Source organism: Siniperca chuatsi, linkage group LG14 (genome assembly GCF_020085105.1).
Source record: "Siniperca chuatsi isolate FFG_IHB_CAS linkage group LG14, ASM2008510v1, whole genome shotgun sequence".
Lineage (NCBI taxonomy): Eukaryota > Metazoa > Chordata > Actinopteri > Centrarchiformes > Sinipercidae > Siniperca > Siniperca chuatsi.
Window position 1 is genome coordinate 23,048,637 of NC_058055.1, and position 12,610 is coordinate 23,061,246.

Consider the following 12,610-nt stretch of genomic DNA (forward strand, 5'->3'; position numbering starts at 1 on the left):
AAGTAGCTCATGAAGCCGTTACTACTGAGGGCTATAGGAATACTAGGAATACATGGCTCAATAGAGCTATGACTCTCTGTCAGCCTGGCTACAGTGCTGAAAAGAAACCTGGGGTTGTTTTTATTTTCCTCTATTAATGATGAGTAGTGGACTTCTCTGACATTACGGACAGCTTTCCTATATGTTTTAAGACTATCTTGCCAGGAACAGGATTCTTCCAGATTGTTGGAATGACATTTCCTTTCAAGTTTTCGCGATGTTTCCTTTAATTTGCGGATTTGGGGGTTATACCATAGAGCTAACCTTCTTTCTTTTATTATCTTCTTTTTTAGAGGGGTGATAGAATCGAGTGTCGTTCGCAGTGAGCCTGCAGCACTTTCAACAAGATGATCAATTTGGGAGGGGCTGAAATTAGCATAGGAGCCCTCTGTTATATTGAGACATAGCATTGAATTAAATGCAGATGGGATCGCTTTCTTAAATTTAGCTACAGCACTATCAAATAGACATCTAGAGTAGGAGTTTTTGCCTAATGGCGTGTAGTCCAATGATAGGAGTTCAAAAGTTAATAAATAATGGTCCGATAATGAAGGATTCTGTGGAAAGACTATTAAATATTCAATTTCAATGCCATATACCAGAACAAGGTTGAAGGTGTGGTTAAAACAGTAACATAAACAGGTTTATGTACAACAGAAGCCAATCGAATCTAATAATGAGATAAACGCAGTACTATCATTTTTAAACGTCCACATAAATATTAAAATCACCTACAATAATTACTTATCTGTTTTAAGGACTAAACTTGATCAAAACTCAGGAATGCAAAGCAGGATATAAATTAGTAGAGGCCAGAACACGTACAGGAGGAAGAAATCTTAATCCTAACAGGGTTTGAAACTGTGATGAGTCCATATATCATAGCTCTACTATGGTGATTAAGTATCTTATCTAACAGCAAAAGGAAATTTATGAGCAGTTGCTTAATCAGTGTATGTGACTAACTAAGATCGTGACACCAGTTTATGACGTGGTGAAGGAAAGAATCGAAGCACGCTGGGGGAAGGTGGAACACAGGGGACCTGGATTGAAGTAGGATTTACAATCATCCTGTGATTATTCTGTCTACATAAACACAGCCATTACATGTACATAATTTCTGTTTGGAAGAGGGTGCAATGATTTTGCACTGTATGTAATGTGTAACCCAGGAGTGCTCAAAGTTGCTTGTAAGTTTTTGGGAACTACAGTACTTCATGCATCTACTTGGCTACCAGTATGACTCGAGTCAGCATCCAAATTATGTTATAGGGTCGGGTGGGGTCTCGTTGCATTGACATGTGTCTCCAATCTGAGTGTGTGCCCTATTCGATCCAACCGGACTCGCAGAAAAATGTGTTTTCTGTAGAAAAATGTACATGTGTTCTTTGTGTCTGTGTCTGCTTTTTAATTTATGAGGCATCATGCAGCTGCCAGTATCATTGCCTCTGTTTGCTTCGCCTGCATTTTGGATCAGGTATAATTATCCTCGGGTCTCTTCGGATCGGATCTGACTGTTCCCTTTTGAATCCTTTTTCCCCCCACTTAATTTATGCAACTTTATGGACCTGAAGACCTCTGATGGAAACTGCAAGGCATTCTTGATAGTTTACCAGGAAATGAAAATCATCGGAAATTATCCCATTTAGAGGATGTATATATGATTTCATCACTATTATCTCCTCACATACGATGTTTAATGTTAGACAGGTTCAGTAGTCAATCAACAACAGTGAGGACCTTATGCAGGCCTAGGTGTATTATGACATTGTTCTGATCCCCTTCCTCCCACTGGATTTTTGTTCGTGGGCCTGTGGTGACACATTTCCTCTGACTATCCTAGATATATTTTCTGGTTTTGCTTTTTTGTTAACAGAACCGGGTCTGGGAGGATTTGGTTTGTGCACTGTGAAAACCAGCTCTGGACATTTTTTGTCATTTTCTGCTCCATTTATGGGCTAGTTTCATTCACAAATATGTCACCCAAGAGTAAATATAAGAACATCACACTGTGGAGGTTTAATTCCTGCTGTTGGAAATTCTCAAATGGAAACATAACAAATTTAGCAGTGTCATTGGTATTAGGGGACCCAAAAAAATTAAAACATGTTACTCCAGCTACCAATGCTGTGTCATTGCAGAGCCTTACTGTGACAGGAATGGTTTGATAGGATGTCAGAACCAGAAAATGTCTTGCTAAAGCAAAGCAGTCCGTGATCTAGACTGGAGTTTGGTCAAGAAGGGGATGTGACAGTCACAGAGATGGACAATAGAATATTATACTGAAGGTGATGTGACACTGTTGGCTGCAACAGAGGCTGTTGCATAAAGATTCTGAAGCAGCAGTTTTTATTTTTATTGTTTTTATTGCCTTATGAGAGGCAATGCCAAAATTTTGATAACAAAACTTTGTAGCTGCACAGGACCATTCACTGATGTAACTGGAACCTCTACAGCTCCAATAATCTGTAAAAAGGAGTCAATGATGCCATCTTTCAATCTGCACTATATTAGAAGGTTTAACATATATAATTTCAATGTATTGAATCGCTGAAAACTGTGGTTTATATAACTGCTTTATCATAAAATCAGAACTTTTTTCAAATTGATTGTGTGTTCCCAGCCGAGTCTTACTCTTCAGTTTTCTAACAAAGAGCAAAAACACTATAAATGCAATTTCAGTACAACTATTCTGCAGCAATAAATTTAACCCCCACTTGTTTTCCCTGTAAATTCATTGCTCCAAGTCTTGCCAAGACATGGAGTAATGCTATTTTTGGCCTTGCTTTTCTATGAAAGTACGCATTCGGGAAGTCGGCGCATGTAGACACATACATAATATCAGTTAGAAGGTGTTCATCAGATTTTGCATCCTTCCCTTATCCTGCCACAAAAACCTCTCAAAATACAGTTCTCTCTTACTCTCTGTCTCCCTCCACCCCACCACCTCTTAAAATAAAGACACAACAGCAACCTGGCAAGTGGCAATGGCAATTCAGCAGCCTGGCAAAGGACATGAATCACGAGAGATTTCCAAGAAAGCCTTGAGCTGTCAAGGAATGGAGGCAGTCAGGCTGCTGAAATCAGCCTTCTGATTCAATTAGGGCAGCTGGGAAAATATTAAACTGTGCAGTAACAGGTCAGATAACATTGTTGCTGCACTGTTGCTTCTTCTTTTCTTGCTTTTGACTATTTTTTATTTGTTTCAACTGGTTGAAAACCCCCACAGTATTTGATTTAATTCGAAGTAAACCATTTTCCTTATCATGTATTGCTTGGTTTGCTGCTGCTTCACACTGTTGTAGGTAAATTAAATTTAATAAAATTTGAGATGATATTTAATTGCGATAGATATTGCGTGGTGTTGCATGGAATGAAGTATTTTTGCAGCTTAATATACCACAAGGTCACTATTAGCGTACCGTGTCCGATGAGAAAATAAATGGAGCCAGCTTGAAGCTTGACACACACCTGTTCCCAGCTGTAACCACACTTAAGCATTTGTTTGCTTGTCACCTACAATGAATTTCAAAGCTGTTATTCCAGCAGTGTCACACTCCTGACAGGATGTGATTCTCACACTTTTTTTTTTTTAAAGGTTGACATGTGACCCCGTCAAGCAGAAAACATCTTTACTCCTCCGCTTTTCTTTGACTTTGAGGTCGTTGTTCATCTTTCTTGTTCACTCTTCTTTGCTCAAATCTTCTTGTGTAACTCTGTCAAGCATACTCTCACAGTAACACATTATATGGGGAAATTGACAAATGTGAAAGCACAGAGAGAACCAGTCTGCTTAATGTTTCTGCTGAAAAGAAATGATTGCTGCTTTGTTTGAAAACCCCTCCTCTCTACTTGTTCCCCTTACCTTCTCACATGCCCTTCTCTTTACTCACTCCTGTTAATGGTTACAAGTGTCGTGCCACTAATGGGTTACCTGCTCCCATTCAAGGTAACTGGCTGAGTGAACAAACATGCTGCTGCTGGGTTATATTGCACTTTTAGAATCTTGTGTCACTCTAAACAAAAGCAGACTAGCCTGTCAGGATAAGATGGACTTAACATTTAGCTGTTTATGGTCAGGCAACTGGTCTGCCACTCCAAACATTGTTGAATTCAAATCATTTCATAATCAAAAATACCAGAAGTCACTACGACTCCAACTCTTTTTGTTTGTTGACATCTTTTTGTTGTTTGTGAGATGAAGGAGCTTCTGAGTCAAGGTGGGAACAGAATGCCCATCAAGTTCCCTAAGCCCAAAATGACATCTTCAGGTTTCTTATACATAAAGATCTTGAATTCACAATGACATCAAACAGAAAAGCTGCAAATTTTCTAATGTAAGAACTTGGAACTAGAAAATGTTTTTGCTAAATATAGTTTAATCAATTATCAGAATTGTCGTTGATTACTTTGTTGATTGATTACATGGCCAACTGTTTCAGCACTAGTTATCCTAAAACAAGTAACAATTTTCTGAAGTAAATAAAAACAACATATATATCACATACAGTATGTGTACAGCCACAATCCTGCTGTGCACCCAGAGATTTGGCAGTACTCACAGTCCAATACACAATCGTAGGATCGAAAGAAAATATACCTGAAGCATAGAAATAAGTTTTTGGTGTGCTTCAGATGTGAGCTGATTCAAATCGAAAAGTATCTGTTTGGTCAGACCTGTGTGAGAGAGATGACTCAAAAATGCGGCTGAAATGCATCCAGTGTAAACAGCCTGTTAGTACTTTGTCAAACTTTTCTGTAGGGCCATAGATGATGATCATGATTTTTAATCACTTCAACCCCCATTTGAATCATCAGTCTAACTGTCAAATGGCAACTTTTTATTCTCCTGCATCTTTGTCCACAGAGTGATATTTATTTATTTAATGTGTGTTTGATAGGGACAGATATAGAATACATTGAGAATGGCATAACAATTATCCATTGCAATGTGTCACAGCATTTATAGTTACTGATCATTTCTGATGCCTGTCCCTAGACAGGCTTTTAAAATAACAGACATAAAACATGTTCATAGACAACAAAGTTAAACTATGTGGTGCATTTTGTTGACCTTATAGGAACATCAGTACGACTTGCCATATAACTGTAATCGTCAACATTCAGTCTGATGAGTATTGTGTAAAAACTTCCTGTGCAGGCTGAGCTATTACAATAGCAAGTTTGCCTCGTTCCACTCATCAGGATTTCATCAAAGTATTCAATGTCTAGTCTTATCTCCGAAATGGCTAAATGTCTCAAAGTCTAAAGTTTGGATGCATTTCAAGCATCTAAAAGATGACTATTTTCCAAAGCAGAGCATTGGTTTTCAGATTGATGAATGTGCTTGTCCTACCTCATTTCATTACGATATAAAAATCTACTTGCAGAGACGAGAACTTACTTGATGTCGGTAATCCATCACTGTAAACAGCATGTCTTCTCTTGTTTTTGTCAACATTGGGTTGTAGTTATGTGGTAATGCAGTTGAGAGTAGAAAGGGTTTTGAAAACATAGCTGTTGGTGCATTCAAGTGCTTGTGCCAAGGTAGGAAAAAGCCAGCCACCCCTCTATAGTTTAAATGGAGCTACCAAAACGTAGCTGTACCTCACTAACTATAATTTTGCTGTACTGTGCTTTGTAAAAATATTTAACTGTGAAAAAACTAGCTTACAAACTCCTAAAAGGCAGCTGTTCCCCAAGTACACTTCTTGTCTACCTGCAGCAGTAGGCAAAATGACCTTAACAGTAAGTTTATTAGCAGTGGAGAAAAAAACTTTTTTGAGAGACCAAACTTCTTTAATTAAATTAAACACAGTGGTCTGTTGAGCAGTTGGACCTATCCTCCTTACTTTGCCTATTAATGCCTAGTCTCTCTAAAACCATCTGTCCTTTCTAAAGTTGTTATACTGTGACCTTTTGGAATGTCACAGGCCAATATTCTAACTGTGGGGTTTTTTGGATCTCAAGCAGATTTAAGAAGATCAAGCAGTCACAAGTTCAAGTGTTTTGAGGACATGAATCATATGAGGATGATTAGTTTTCATTTTCACTGACTGCTATAAATTGAAATAATTGGACTTATATTGGTTTAGTAAACATTATACTAAGTCTTTTCAAGGACTGAAAAGCATGTTTTTAGAATGTTTTAACTCTTGTTGCCTACGTGATAAAATTAAATACTCAACCCTTAAAACATATATTTTTCCCCCAGCAATCCATGTTATTTCTAAAAGACAGGTTTCATGAAATGTAGTTACAAAACTTACATTTTGTGAAAAATGCTTGATTCTGAATAAAGAAAACCTTATGCTCAGAGGAACATTAAGGTTCATTACAACTTGGATCTTATTTTCTTAGCTCATTTCTATTGGTTAGTTCAATTGACATATTGTACTCACTAAAGTCATTTCTGAGATCTGGGAACACAGTGATCACTACAACTAAGCCCAATGGGTCAACAAACATGAGTGGTCAGATGATCATTCAGGCTGTAAACGAACCAAAAGATTAGTCAAACTTATTTGGAAAAATTGTGGATTATTAAAGCAAACGCAACTGTAGTGTCCTACCCTGGTGGTAAATATGTGACACCTGTGCGAGAGATCCTTGAATACTAATGCAAAGTCACAGGTTTAATTTGCACCCTTACCTGTCAGCAAGTTCCCTTCTTTCCGTTCGGTGTGAGTCAAGTTAGCGAGCAGTGTGAACATGCTGATAGAAAGTCTGCCTTCCTCACATGAACCAGCTGAACTGTTCCGTACCCTCTCAAACATTCACAGTAATTACCTTCCCATGATTTGTGCTTTATGATTCTTGTCCTGTCAATATTGCAGCTGAAATCCATTATTTAATATTCTCCCTGCCTGTTCTTTCTTTCTCCTCTCCTTTAGGTGAGTGTCAGTCAACAACGTGTGGATTATTCCAGTCAGATGTGAACTCCTGCTGAGTCCTTCTGCATTGCCTTTTCCTTGCACATCGTTGTATGATTCTGCCATCAGGTTTGAAAAGATTGCCCCTTTCACTGTGATTCGCTGTGATTTTGATCAAAGAGAAAAGGCTGTGTGCCCAGAGAGACAAGCTTCATGCAGTGGAGTACTGTGGCGGTCTCTCCTTGGCAGCTCTGGTTGCTGTTGGCTTGAGCCATATGGAGATAAAAGTAAATGTCACTGGTGACTGAGGGCTTTGGTCTTTGTCAGACGATCATGGTGTTCATTGTCTCGGCTTGACTTGAGCTCTGTTGACTCTGTTAGCTTCCAGGGAACTGAAGGGCTACTGTATTTAGGAAACCTTTGTTTGGTTTGTACTTGTTATTCAGTGGAGTGTTCTCCAGCTTCTAGTGTTTACTGCAGAGTGTGGGCTGATTACTGATTACTACTGACTGGAAATGGAAAGTAATCATTTGCTGAGTATTCTTTTCTTAGCAAGTCCTCACATTATTTCTGAGGACATTTAAGTGTTTATGTCTTGTTGGTTTATGCAGTTTCTGGAGTGTGTTTGCCAGAAAATCCCTGACCTTCTTCAATTCTGTTTCAATAAACAGTGACAAATTATTTGTGAACAGAATGAGCAGCTTGACACTGTTGTGACCAGTAAGTGTTTAACTATGGGGGTTAGGGTTAAACCAACATATTGTATTGCAAAATGTGTAATGTCACCTGCCTCACCTTGCATCTAGGACCCACAAACCAACCCTAAGATGACTGACTTTTCCTGATCCTTGTGGTTAAATTTGTCAATGTCACCGGCCTGCGTGTACTGCATGCATTCAAAGTATTGGAAAATACTAAAGTAACATCAGGATATACTAAACAACAGTAGCAGGCTTTCTATAGAACCAGTCCTATAGACTCTACAGGAGTCCATAGTCTAGTGATTAACAATATTTAAGTATTTTGGGATGATATTCTATTTATCATTGTAATTGTGTGATTAGTGGCACTTCAGGGATCAAATAAGAGATCAGTTTGCTGAATTGAAAAACAGATGAGAATGTATTTTCCTAGTCAGACTTTCTTTCTGAGGTACAGCAAGAAAGTCAAGAACTTCCTCATATGATAATCAGTAGTATGGTGCATAAAGGTGCAAGAATAGTATATTGAATACGTGAGTGAAGCAGTTTGGTTCAAACTCTAGTTTATCTTTTTTAGATAAACTCCCATGCTACATTTCATAAATGGGATCTGCTGTTAGTTGTCTGTGTGTAGACATATTAGTATGACCAAATACTAATTGGTAAACAACAGATGTGCATACTTCCTCTACAATTATAAGATCTGTGTTTACACTACAGGTAATGTACAGGTACACTATGTAATACATGATGCTTGATTACATTTTGGATCACCTTGCTACATTAGCTGCTTAACTGCTTCTTGTCAGAAGTGTTACATGATTAATGTTACATGATTTAGGGCATAAATTACTAAAGACTAAAGTGATTTTATTTTAAATAAAATAAAAGTAAACAAAGCAGGCCCCAAGTATGACGTAGGACATTGACACAGCATTTAAAAAGCAGTATTTTAATAAGTAAGTAAGAAATATGAAAATATATTTTTGAAACATGGAGATTGCCACGGGGTTATCTGAACGCATGCATGCCAACCAGAGGATAAACCATAGATCTTAATGACCCCTGTGTTTTCCTCTAGCACCAGCCTCAGGGCAAACTTAACATTTTTAAACCGATACTGGTATCAGTCTAAGAGTGACAAAAATCATCAGACTATAGTTTGTTCCCTCCAAAACTTCATATTGTGGGGTTTAGTGAACATTGCAGCCTCTAGGAGCTATTGGTAGAGCTTGAAACTTCTTATTGCTTTTAAATCTCTCAAACATTTTCCATCAACAGATGTAATTTAGTCAAGGAAGCATTTGTAAGAAGCCACTGTGAAATATTGATAGCAGGATTTGCAGACGCAATTCTGAAACAATAAAATGTGATGTATTATGTTTTTTTTTTGGCCCGTCACCAGCATCTCCAGCAACACTAAGAGACATGCACATACACACACACATACACACACTCCAGTGGTCATTAAAAGCTCACGTCACCAGGGGCATATCCCTGGCAGCACCTGCCAAAGCCATTATCTGCCACCCTGTCCTAGACGAACGCTTTGGCATACATCTAAGCAATTAGGCCAGATTATTGGCAACCTTCCTTGGCCTTGCCCCATTATCAAGACCACTAATTACTAGCGGTGTTCGGCGCTTTCTCTCTGTCTCGCTCACTCTGATACAGGCAGGGGAGGCAGAGTGGATGAAGATAGGATATAACAGAGAAATATAAGAGAGACAAAAATGGACGGAGGTGGATGACCGAAGGTGTGGGGTTTCATTAGAGGTAGCCACAAAGGGGGATGTGGCACCTCGGTGTCACCTTCCATTTGAGACACCTGTCTGTTAAGTTTGTGTGGGGTCCCCATGGGAAATATTAAGTCCTTTTGAGGCGTAATGATAGCTGATGACTCGTGTGGGTGAGGTGCTGGCTTGCCTGTTGGTTTCTGCAGAGTGGAAAATCATGCCTGCTGGGCAATTGCAGCTTTAATGAAGAATGGCACACAAACAAGGCACATATGGACACTTGTGTGCACGCTCAGATGGACTCAAACATATCCCCCCCCCCCCGTGCACAAACAGAGACACACATGACATTATATAAGTGTTCAACCATTTTGGCCCACAGTGTGTTAGTGCACCATTTTAGACTGTTTCAAACAAAATAAAAAAGAATCGGTGGTCAGTATCTTCAGACTAGTGATGTTTGTCCACATAATGCACATTTTACATGGAGGACTGCTCCATAAAAGCCCTCTCTAAAAGCTCTACAGTAACTGGGAACACATTTTTTAAAGTTCTAAAATGTTAAAAGAAATGTCTTAGTTCTTAAATTTGTACTAGCCTCTTATTAGCATTTAATAACAAGCTATATTTTACACACATAACACACTAATAAGTAAGATTATGTTATAGGGCTGTTTTTTTTGTCATTTGCACTATTACAAATGTTAATGTAATTTTGAATTAGGTTTTCCTACTTCTGGAACAAAAACTGGATTAGTTGATGTGAAGTTCCAGTTTAACATTTTATTAAATGGATAATTTGGTGACAAAAGATTTGGTACATACAGTAAATGCTTTATTTATTGAGATATATCGTAGAAAAGGTTTCAGTCATAGTCATCTGGACACTGTTTTCAGAATCAAGATGTTTCGGCTCCCATCTGGAAGTCATTCTCAATTGTGAAAAAATGGAACGGGAAGTCAGAAATTTAAGCTACTCTGTGTTACATAAGCCCTGCCCTCAGGATGGAGTCTACCTGAGTATCTGTTGATTAGCTAGTTTCACCTGAAACTGACCTAATTGTTTCCATGATGGCCCAGTAATCAGTAATCAGGCCTATTGTTTTCTGACTGCACCTCCCTCATCAATGTTAATTTATTATTGATTACTGGCCCATCATGGAAACAATTAGGTCAGTTTCAGGTGAAACTAGCTAATCAACAGATACTCAGGTAGACTCCTTCCTGAGGGCAGGGCTTATGTAACACAGAGTAGCTTAAATTTCTGAGTTCCCGTTCCATTTTTTCACAATTGAGAATGACTTCCGGATGGGAGCCGAAACGTCTTGATTCTGAAAACAGTGTCCAGATGACTACGACTGAAACCTTTTCTACGATAGAACACTCCTGGACGAATGAGAATAATTTCTTTTTATTAGACTGTGTGTGTGAACTGTCCTGAATCCTTATGTTCTATAGCCAACAGAAAAATAAAATGGGAGGGTTTGGTTTTCTGTTTTAATAGTTAAAGACTATTAAACTTTAAAACTAGCAGACGTCAATTTGAATTGTTGGCACAAATGTTGCAATAGCTAATATATGACAAGATTTAAGTGTATTTGTATAGTGTGATAAATTATCACATATAAAGGCTGACAAACCATCAGCAACTGCGCAAAAGGAAAACACTATTGACCAAATAATGTCCTCAACTTATTATGGCGATGGCATCTGAGAGCTCTAATTGGCTTTATAACAAAACCAGGGAGTTTATCTTTAATAAAAAACTGGATTCTGAAAAATGAGATTTAATCAGAATATTGGCTTGATTATTTACCCATGTCCTGTTTATCTCTTAATACTCCCACAGCCCTTGTCCTTTCCTTCCCAGCCCAAACACACACACAGACACACACGCAGGTTTGTTTTTATCCACTCCATACATCTGTCTCGTCCTGTTGAAAAACTAAATCTTAGTAAAGGTCTGGGAGACGTCCAGAATTGGAGAAACCTGCATCCTAAGAGTGTGGTCAGTGGAGATATTGCCTCAGACCTCAGCTCCGGCTGACATTACCATCACCAAAGGTCAGATATCACAGATATCTCTTGACATACAAGGAAGCAGCAGTTGTTATGTGGATGTGTGGCACTCTGTGGAGAGTTTTTTCAGGGAGCATCAAGGAGTCAGTGGATTTTAAACTTCATTTAGAGGCGTTTACCTTCCTCACTATCAATCTCTTTGTCTCCTCTACCATCAGCCTCTCTTTTTACCCTTCCTATTCCCCCTCCGTGATGCCTGGCCCTCCTCTGCAGCAGACCATGCACAGCGTGAAGTCTGGAAGGAATGGAAATGATGGTTTATTAATTCTCCCTGGTGGCTGAAGGACCAGTAGTCCTGGCCATGTCAGAGGACTTTGGAAAGCAGAGTGGGAGAAGGCAATCGCTTGTCTTAGGGTGATTTCATAGCAGGCGTGTTTGGAGAGGTTTATTTGAACTCTAGAGGGTTTATTGCTTTAATTTGTTTCATTTGGGCAGGAGAGAGCAATGCCATTTGAAACAAATAACCACACAGAGACTGCTGGAAAAGCAGACCTCAGTTCTCCTCCAAGCAAACTGTGCCTTGGTTTATTAGAAGGGAGAATGTAATCGGTTCAGCAACAGGAAACAACCCCAAACACATGCTTTTATTGGTAGAAGGATGGAGTCAAACAAGTCAAAATAAAATCAGTGCAGTAAAGCAAATTCTTCCACTTTGGTTTAGACACAAGACAATGAACTGTATGTGGGATTGAAGCCATGGTTAGGTTTAGGCAAGGTAAAACAAAGGAGGAAGTGAGTTAGAAGATGGAAATGGTGCCTGGGAAGTATAAAACTGTAAATTGTTTGTATATCAGAGTACCGATCGGGTCCATGGATGAATGGATAGAGTTGGTGGTGGGTGGGCTGTACGGTCTACAGAAAGCTTTTTTTACTGTGCATGTGGGTGCAAATTTCAGTTATAATGGAAGCAAGGATGAGAGAAAAGCAGAATAATGGAAACACCATATTCTGATTACTACAGTGTATTATATTAGTGTATTTTGACTCCTGTGGAGCAAACAACCTTGCACTTTCATAATAAGCATTATTGCCGTATTACCTATCACACTGATATTTTACTGGCATTACTGGACTGCAGAAAAAGGGTTAGGTTAGGGTGTTCAATGAGCACAAACATGCTTGGTATATAAATATGCCAAGTTTATTTATATTGTGAACCCTATGAGAAAAACATAGTTACAGT

General features: G+C 38.7%; 1 protein-coding gene across 6 annotated transcripts in view; it reads left to right on the forward strand.

The window, feature by feature from the left end:
- cadm1a (cell adhesion molecule 1a) overlaps positions 1 to 12,610 on the forward strand; it is a 368,288-nt gene that overhangs the window by 182,770 nt on the left and 172,908 nt on the right. Inside the window, exon 1 of one of the 6 annotated variants that reach the window (XM_044221787.1) lies at positions 7,010 to 7,040. The exons of the other annotated variants lie outside the window; for them this stretch is intronic. Coding sequence (XP_044077722.1) covers positions 7,025 to 7,040 — 16 coding nt within the window. The 5' untranslated portion in view covers positions 7,010 to 7,024. Of the gene's footprint in view, positions 1 to 7,009; positions 7,041 to 12,610 lie in introns of those variants that run through there. 6 annotated transcript variants of the gene reach the window in all.